Source organism: Cryptotermes secundus, unplaced genomic scaffold (assembly GCF_002891405.2).
Source record: "Cryptotermes secundus unplaced genomic scaffold, Csec_1.0 scaffold854, whole genome shotgun sequence".
NCBI classification, from domain to species: Eukaryota; Metazoa; Arthropoda; class Insecta; order Blattodea; family Kalotermitidae; genus Cryptotermes; species Cryptotermes secundus.
In genome coordinates this window covers 96,233-106,186 of record NW_019727108.1, presented here as the reverse complement: position 1 = coordinate 106,186, position 9,954 = coordinate 96,233, and the positions used below count along the sequence as shown (strand labels likewise).

The 9,954-nt window shown below is 39.3% G+C and overlaps 1 protein-coding gene across 1 annotated transcript in view; it reads left to right on the top strand.

Annotated features, from left to right (window-relative positions):
• Positions 1-9,954, top strand: part of LOC111864489 (ectopic P granules protein 5 homolog) — a gene marked incomplete in the record, with an annotated part of 113,296 nt that overhangs the window by 64,704 nt on the left and 38,638 nt on the right. The window contains 4 exon segments of the mRNA XM_033751461.1: positions 498-675; positions 3,199-3,396; positions 6,573-6,704; positions 8,133-8,383. Coding sequence (XP_033607352.1) covers positions 498-675; positions 3,199-3,396; positions 6,573-6,704; positions 8,133-8,383 — 759 coding nt within the window.

The following is a 9,954-nucleotide window of genomic DNA, read 5'->3' as shown; positions in this document are numbered from 1 at the left end:
AAAAAATCTTAACCAGTCACACTGGACGGAAATATTTCAACTTTTTTCATAATTTTCCAAAATCATTACATTTTTCAAACAGAGAGTATTTGCCTCCTCCATCTGTTGGTTTCTTGCTTGACATTGTCTTCGACACTGAAGAGAGAGGGAGATATGTTTCTTTGAAATGTTGGGCTCTTTCTGAACTACATGAAATTACAACCCAGAAAATCATACCGTTCATCGTCACACTGCTGAGAACCTTAGGCCAAATATTTTTGTTTAATCCCTGTAACAGGCTGTGAAGGCCCATAAGGTTGTCAGCCTTACATAACAGCTGCCCCTTACCCCCCAGGAAGATTTCTGGTACTCGTTTCTATTAGAGGCTGAGTCTACCCCAGGGCCATGGTGTGACAAGAAGGACTTGAACCCTCAACCTTCCGGCTTGTAGCATAGTGCCTCAACCAACTACTCTACCACATGCTCCCTCAGGTTCAACATATTTATATATGTTTCAGGCTTCTGGAAAGTGAATTTGAGAGGCATAAATCAACACAGAATGCTGATACTGCCACGAAACTTCATGATGTAGGTGTTACATTGTTTTATCATATCATCACACTTTACAATGATGAATCAGCATTTTATCCACCGTCAAAGCAACTACTTACAACATGCATTGAAACTCTTGGTCAGGTAAGCACAGTGAACTCATGCTTTACTTTTCCCACATTTATGAAAGCCCATATTTAGTGAATTCTTTCTTCTTTTAACCCAAGTCCAGTGTAAACAGTGTATTATTTTCCTTCATGTAGTAATGAACTTCAGTTTAGTAAGTGACATGCAATTATTGTGAAAAGATTTTCCAATTTCAGAAACTTGTATCTCAGTTCAATGTGACAACAATTGATATTCATGTTAGCTTTCTGCTGGTAATGGTTTCAGCACAACAGTAACATTTGGTGAATGATGTCTTAATGAATCCCCACCAAAACCATGCTGCTTGTGGCATCATAATTGCTTTGATTCTTAGTTGGGTTTTTTCAGTGTTTAATTCTTGTCATTAATTAATATAATATTATTGGTTATACAGCGTGGCAGAAAAGGAACTACCCATGGGGCTAGATATGAAGCCATCATATTGTATTATTATATTATTTTATTTTGTTATTATTTATGTTTACATGTCTATCATTTTAATGTTCAGATTGTTTGCTTGAAATGTTTGAAATAACTACCTTGTGGTCATTCTTCAGTTAATTTTTATATCATAAGTATATGTAAGAAGATGCTGGATGAGCTTGGGGACAGAAGAGGATATTTTCATATGAAGGAGAAAGCTCTGTTTCGCATCAAGTGGAGGAACTGTTTTGAAAGAGACTGTAGACCTGTCGTCTTGACAGATTACTGATGAATGAATGTCTACCATCTATAATGCAACAATAACCTGAAATAAAAGACAAAAAATATATATTTAATACATTAAAAGTGTACAATTCTTTATTGGAATCCGTCTTAACACAACAACATAACGGTCAAGGTCAACATCAAATTAGCTACATGTTTCAGGTTTTAAAGCCATCATCAGGCAAAATACATGGTTACCATATTCACACACTATTGAACTGCATTTCATTGTGACGGTAGAGCTCGATACTTGACTACTATGTTACACTGTAATAATACAAGGTATAAAAAATACAATGAATTATAAAATGAAAGTTACATAATGAAATATGGTTAAAAACTCTTCATGTGATATTTCATATTATGAAGTCAGTCGTTGCAATCTTGTTGTTATATTCCCACGTACATAATGGTATATTCAGGACTTGTATACATAAAGTAAACTGCTTGGAGGCCCGTGGTATAGGTGTAGTATTATTTGATATTAATTGTTTGGCCGGTGTCTCATTTTACAATGTATTTTGTCTGCTCTGTTGGGAATACAGATTGCAACTCAGACTTCATAATATGAGATATCACATGAAGAGTTTTTAACCATATTTTATCACATAACTTTCATTTTATAATAATTTTATAATTCATTGTATTTTTTATACCTTGTATTATTATAGTGTAACACAGTTGTCACATATCCAGCTCTACTGTCACAATGAAATGCAGTTCAATAGTGCGTGAATATGGTAACCATGTATTTTGCCTGATGATGGCTTTAAAAGCTGAAATATGTAGCTAAGGTGATGTTGACCTTGACCGTTATATTGTTGTGTTATGACAGATTTCAGTAAATAGTTGTATATAATAAGCACAACAGGATCCATGCAAAAAAATACATTAAAAGTGCTTGTTAAATGCATTAAAATATCAAATGTCATTAAGACACTAAAAGTATATTTAATACACTAGAAGTGCTTGTTAAATACTTTAAAATGTCATTAAACTTATACATTCATTCCTTGTTGCAACATGTTTCTTCAGTTCATTTAATGTGAGCAAACAAAAGTGACATCTTTTTTCAGGATCATCTTCCAGCAACCCATGAGTTAATCTTGGATGGTAATACTTAAATTTGGCTTCATGCCGCATCCGTTGAACTGTCTGCCTAGAGATTCCTTTCTCCAAAGCCAGCTTGGTGATACATTTCCTAGGACTTCAGATTACTGCATGGAAAATTAACTCTATGTTCTCATCTGACCTTCCAGTTCCAGACTTACCTGTTGTCAGAGCATCTAAGCTAGCCCCTGTAACAGGCCGTGAGACATTGAGGCTCCCATGTTCTCTAGACAGTTGGCTCACAGATGGCATTGCATTTGTCAGTGTCAGAGAATCAATCACAGTAAAAGGTAGAGTGGTCCCTGTGCTTAACTAATTAAGTGCTACACCATAATGGCAGGTGGGGAAGTGGATCCATGTTTTCTTGACCTGAGCGCTAGTTGGAGGTGAGTGGTCAGCTTCATGCCTCAGACCAAACACAGTACCATGTCCTTCATATCTCTGATACAGATTGTACATGACCTAATGCATTGCTGGATCTAACTAAATCAAAGTAATCACGCCACTACTCAACAGTCGCTGGAAAGCCACTTTTATGAAGTCCATACGGTTTCCTTAGTCCCTCAAGGTATGTACAGGGTTAGCACTTTAGGCCTCAGTCTCTTCTTCCACATCCTTTCCAGTTCGTTGTTCACTCTCATCCAGTCATCTGACACTCTGAAGCCATTATGAAACTATATGCAGGTGTTTCTGTCACTGTAGGTGTTTGTATGTGGAGACGAGGGTCAGTGCATGAGGTTACTGGGGACAGTAATTCAGCAGCCGCATCTGGGTGGGGTTTTGGGCCCTCACTTCACCCCTGCTGTTGCAAGCACTCCAACATTCCTGCAGATGTACAAGACTGTAGTAGAGACGGTGTATCAACAGCCTGCTGAACTCAGTTTTGTTCTCTTGTCAAAGGTTCGTACTTAGCACATAAGAAAGGTAAAGCTATCCCTGTAACAGGCCATGGAGGCCCAAAGGGTTGTGAGACATCAAGGCTCACACATTTTCTAGACAATCGGTTCACAGATGGCGGTGAGGTTTTAAGCCATATGCACTGACCACCCTTTACCTCCCAGAAAGATTCCTTATGCTCATTTCTGTTAGAGGCTGAGTTGATCCCAGGGCCATAGTGCAGATGGAAGAATTGGGTCAATTTAAAAATCCAATGACGTCATCGGGAATTGTGCTTGTAGCACAGTGCCTTGACCAGTTACACTACTGCATAGCCCTACATAACACACAACGGTGGGAAAACATAGTAGAGTGGCATGAGGGGTGAGTTCATGCCACTAAGAAGACACATGATTTCAAGGAATAAGGATACATGAATTAGCTGACCATTATTATTGTGAGTAATGCGTAATCAGTTTAAAGGTATATTTGTGTGTGGAACAAAGACTGACAGAATATTCAATCCAGAATACAAGGTCTGGCAATAAAGTTACAGGACTGGTATGAAAAAGAAATAAAGAATACAAGGAAATCAAAAATTGTTTCATTTCTGTTCAAAGTAATCTCACCTACTTGAGAATACGTTTGTTGAATTGTTTAAAATTTTTTGAAAACAGTCAGCAAAGGCCTCCAACGGAACAGTTTTCAGTTTGGCTATGATCTCTTTCTTAGAGTCTTCAACATCCTGAAATCTCTTTCTTTGGGGGCAGTTTTCACCTTAGGAAAGAAAAAATGCAATAAAGAAAATTGGGATTGTCTGGATGAAGTCTTGGCATGATGTGAGTCTCCATTCCTTATTCTCATGCATGAGTCTGTATGAGACGAACTTTGTGCATCTTTTCTTCAATAAATCTTCATAGAAGATTTGACAAATTGTCTCTTTGTTGATGTTAATTCATCCAAGAACCTTCTGAGAGTCGGTCAGTGATCTTCTGTCACCATTTTGCAGACATTTGCAATTGTGTCTGCATTTTGAGAAGTCGAAGGTTGCTACCGTCTTGGATCATTCTGAAAATCCTCACGCCCGTCTTTAAATCATTCAGAAACGTGTACAGGAGAGAGCATTGTCACCTAAAGCCTTTATCATGCAGAAAGTTTCAGTAGCCATTATGCCTGTCTTGAAACAAAACTTAATGTTCAGTCTTTGTTCCATCACTATGAACTGTCACAGTGATCTTGCACAGTACAAAATTTTAACGACAGCTGAGCATGAAGGACAAGAGAAAAGTGACTGATGTCCAGGAAACACAATGGAAGAGTCAGCTTACATGGACAAGTTTAAACATGTTGCTACATGCTTTTAAATATATGTAATGGCCTCAGTCCCAGAATTTATTCCTCAATTCATTTAAGTAATGATTAGTTACTTTTAAGACCCTTTTCTATATGGAACAAGTTTTGATGGAATGTGTAATGTAAAGTATTGTTATTGTGAGAAATCATCAGTGGAACTCTGTATTGAAGTATCTTGTGATATTTGAATAGAGTTTATAAGTTGCAACCATACATTGGTGAAAATATTATTATATTGGTCAATGAATTTTATTTTGCCATTCCCCAGAGTCACTCACACCATTTTCACTTGCCTTAAACCTTTTGTGTCCCATGTGAAGGCACATTACAATGCATTTAGCATACCTCTGCTAGTTGTAGAAGGCTATGTAAGGGGAACCTGGTGGCTGAGGGTAGAACTCGGCCACCCTGTCACTAGAGGATATAAATACAGAAAGCTGGTCCTCCAGGCTGACAACCTTGCTCTGTAAAGAAATTACGTTTCAAAATTCAAGGAAGTGGATATCAAATGATTTAATTCATGAAGGAATAGACAAGTGTGGCAGAATTGTCTCAGGAAACTTATGGCTCAAAAAGGGCTCTTTTGCCAACAATGATGACGACAATGACAATGAGAATTTCAAGCATTTTCCGCAATGTTAAACAAATTCTTTTAGTCCGCTGGTTATAGGCAGTTAGTGAAGTCATTGAAGCAGATGTCACCAATTAGACATTTATAATGTAATGTTTGTTTGTACAGAATTAAAAATATAGGGGATCTGGGCAGGATGTAATAGGTTGGACATAATTTGGCATAACAGAAGTCTAGTCTGATAACAGCAGAGTGTCAAAATGGGCAAACTGGCAACAGCCTTCATCTCCTTATCCTGTAATCATTGTGACTCGACATATTGTTTCCAAAATTCAAGTTTTCTTTAGCAAGTTAGGGTCTGTGAGACCAAATTCATAAATTACAAAAGTACCAGAAACAGAACATTCTCTTATTGATCCATTGCAGGCAGTAACAAAGAAAAGGGGATTAAGGATTAGATCGTGTATTGTTATAGTCTAAATTGTATGCAAATATAGATGAGGCTAAAGCTGTGTGCCCCTTTCATGTATTATCTGTAAGGTTATACTGCTGTACTTGCCTGGAATATTAACTGCATAACTGATCCCATTGCTATCTCTGGAACTCATGATCTTGCACAATGATGTTTGCACTACCATGTCAGGACAAATTGTAAAAGATGTGATACCCATTCCAGTGATCACTGCTAGTTGCTCACCTAGATAGCAAAGCCATTATAAAGTGAGACAACAGTGGTCATTATATTATTTTTTTATGGTTCTTAGTGGGGTGAAACTGAGTCCACTTGGTACTGTGGCCACTACTGGAGTATGTTACCAGCCCCAGATGATAGATGATGGTGGGATGAAGATTGGCAGGGGAAACCAAAGTACTCGGAGAAAACCTGCCCCAGTGCCACTTTGTCATCCACAAATCCAGCATGACCTGACCCTGGCTAGAACCCGGGCCGCCACATTGGGAAGCCAACTAACTGCCTGAGCCATGGCACAACCTTTATATTATTTAAAAGTGATTGGATACATTTTTGTTACTTATCAGAGCTTTTTAGCTACAAGTTTTGACCATATATTTCTTATTATTATTATGAGTATGTAGTATATTTATCATGCATAGCAGCAAATGTTTCTGGTGAAGATGTTACTTAGTGGAGTAGGTTTCATACTTTTACCTGATGCTGGAGGTAGATCCAGCTTGTGGAACATGCTTTCAACCTGAGATGAGACATTGCAAATGGTCTGTCATAAGTGTCATTGTAACGTAATTTTCTCTTCCCTAGTTTGACATCACTCGGTGGCTTGTGTCTCGAAGACCTAGGCTCAGTGAGAGGTCACAGTTCATAGAACTTGTGGGGAAAGCACTTACTGCGGCAGGCCTCAATCCTGAGGATGAGATCCTTATACTACATGAGGTAGGGATGAGAAAATACTTACAGTTTACAAGTGTACAAGTTTACAAGATAAACAAGTGAGCCATAGCTGAGCAACTGCTTGATGAACAAGTTTCTGTGACATCGAGCACATGATGCAGTGACGGAGGTATGTTATAAGTGATGTTTCCTCTGTGGTCTCTGCTGAGGCTATATAGCAAGAGCCATCCATGCAACTTAGTCAGTTGTCTTCATGAGTTAGTTGCGAGCCAACTGCCATCCAGTGAGGACATGAGCACCAAAGCAGAGGAGTATCTGTTGTTAGCAGCCATAACCTAGCAATGACTAGTGTAGACTGTAACCAAGCAACAGCTAGGGAAGGCATAATAGATGGAAACCTAATGTGTGGTTCAGTGATGTGTTAAATGTATAGATTAGTGATAATGCTATAATTAATTATTTATAAATAAAAAAGGTAAAGTTGTCCCTGTACTTAACTAATTAATCACTATGCCATGAAGGCGTATGGGGAGTGGATGTATAGACCCACGTTTTCTTGACCTCAGCACGAGTTGGAGGTGAGTGATCAGCTTAACACCCTGACTGTTTTACCTCCAGGGAAAGAGCCCTTGGTACCCAGTCACTATACCGACTGTGCTATCCCAGCTCTTAATTATTTGTAGTTGTGAGTTATAAGTTTCCAGTAAATCCACATATCAATCTAAACCCCACGTCAGGTCACCAACACATGACAGTATATTTCAAGTGCAAATCAAACCCCAGGCACTTTACTTGCTGTTCTGGCATATGTCGATTTTCACAGCGGATGTATGCATCAAAATTTTGAGTTTAATTGCCTCAACGTTTTCTTCAATCATGCTCCATCTTTGTCTCCTTGTCTCTCTGCATCAACTTTTTCTTCTTCTCCTTCATGCCATTATCCATTCAGTGATTGCCATCCTCAGCTCTCACAGTTATCTCTTCTCCCGATCTCCATTTTCCAAACCACAGTCTTCAACAGTAGACACAGTACATGGAGGTTTCCTCCTTCTCCATGATGACTAGTGCAATACATTGTATGGTAATAAAATCTGGAGGTCTGATATAATGGATACTGTGTAAAAACCGTTTTCATGTCATAATATTGATGTGTTTCTATATTACTTGTATTCTGAAGTCCCTTGTAAGTCAGTTTCATTTTCTGAACTGCCTCATTTAAATGTAGTGTTATAACTAGATACTGGGTTTCTTTATTGTGATACTGTGTAGTCTGCCAGATGGCTACCAACATTTTGGGGGAGCCTGTTGCCACAATCTTCATGTCCTCCACCCTGAGAATGAAGGCAGCAGGTTCCTTTGAGACTTTGGTAGCAAACTTCTCAGGCTAATGTCATAACCCTTAAGGCCACAGTCTGAATCTTCGTTGCTCTAAGAATCTCACATCTGAAGGTTAGATTTCTTTTTGCGCAGGTGTTCCGCAAACATATCCGGCAATTATTGCTTCATGACTTCCCTGAGCATTATGGTGAAGTTCTCAACTTGGTTCTGCGAGGTAGTGAGTCACAGAATTTGTCTTTAGAAGTGTGGTTTGATGTCCTTAATGCCCTCATGTCGGGGGAGGGTGAGATTTTGGCTCCACCGAGACGACTGAGGTCAGGTCAGAACCTTGGAAGGGTGAAAGAGGAAGCTCGGAACTACGCAACTGAACAGAAGATGCTCACGTATCAGGAGGTGAGGAACTCTAGTCTACAAATATCCTGAATGTTGTTAGAATGTGTCTTTTTTTGTTTTATTTGCAGGTTTTTTTTTTCAGTGTGTCTGTCTGTCTGTTTCTCTTTCTTTATCCTGTTGCTCCCACTTGGAGCGTAGGACATGCATGAAATGCTTTATCTCAGTTCACTTTCTCAATCCCAAGACAGTTGGTAGGAGTCCTTGGATGGGGGATTAGCCCGTCGCAAGACTGCTACCTACACAGGACAAGACAGACACAGAATAAACACAGACAGACATGCCTTGAGTGGAATTCGAACCCACAATCCCAGTGTTCAGGCGAGTGAAGACAGTTCATGCCTTAGACCACGCAGCCAAGTTTTTTACAGTGGTGTTATTAAATTACTGTCGAGGGCAGAATAATGTGAACAGAGCCATGAGGGGTAAAATAAAATTCCTACATGCCTTTCCTTTATATCTGTGAGCCACCTCCAAAAACCAGGATCCAGAATAAAAGCAAATTACTTTGGATGAGAAATTTAGTCACTGCAGCAGAGTGTACAGTGGGCTGTACAAATAAAAGAGGTGGAAAAGGAATACAGGAGATGGAGGTATGAGGATAGATATGAAAGGGATAGAGGAATGGAAGACAGATAATGAAGGAGAGGGACCATGCCATAGCTGAGACAGTTGGTTGCTGGCCTCCCACCGATGTAGTCTGGGTTCGATTCCAGATCAGGTCATATGGGATTCAGATTTGTGGCAGACAAAGTGGCACTGGGGCAGGTTTTCTCCAAGTTCTTCTGTTTTCAGTACCAATTCTCATTCTACCAACTGCTGCATATTGTGGTTTGTAGAGTCATTACTAGGCAACAACTGTGAAACAGATATATTCCCACAGCAATCAATCCACATGCAACATTAGAGGAACATTTGGAAATGGTGTTTTCTATGCGGTACGTGACAAGGGGTTATATAACGAGGACACCAGCCAAGCTGCAGTTAGGCAGTCTATGAAGCGAAGACCGGGAGGATGATGTGAGATGGCTGTCAGCCTGGTAGTTAGTCAGTTGAAGCAACAAGTTGCGTTGTGAAGTATTAGCCAGCAGGAAATTATGTGACCACAGTAGCTGAAAATTCTTGACCATTGGAAGCCGTTACCAGGAAACGTCTATTGGAGACTGTAACAAACTGAGAATACTGTGGTGCGCGTGGCGGTGTGTGTGTGCATGTGCATGTGCGTGCGTGTCTAATGAATCAAGCATTAAAATGGTCAATAAATCCCATCTCTCATCTAAACCCCATCTTTAGTTGCACATATTCACGGGACAGTATTTATTAATCATCCTATCACCGACTCTGTGTAGACTCCATACTGACAGAGTCATAGCATGAAGCTTAAAAATATGAAGGTGTGGGAGGAAGGGAGAGAGTCATGATCAGGGCCTGGATTTTGATGACATGTCATCTTTTTTTCCTTGTATCCTATGCGATTCTCTTAAATATATAAATCTCAGATATGAGCTGCTGGTTACAGAAATGTAAATTTTATAGGTAATTTTTTGACATTTTTAGGTTTAAG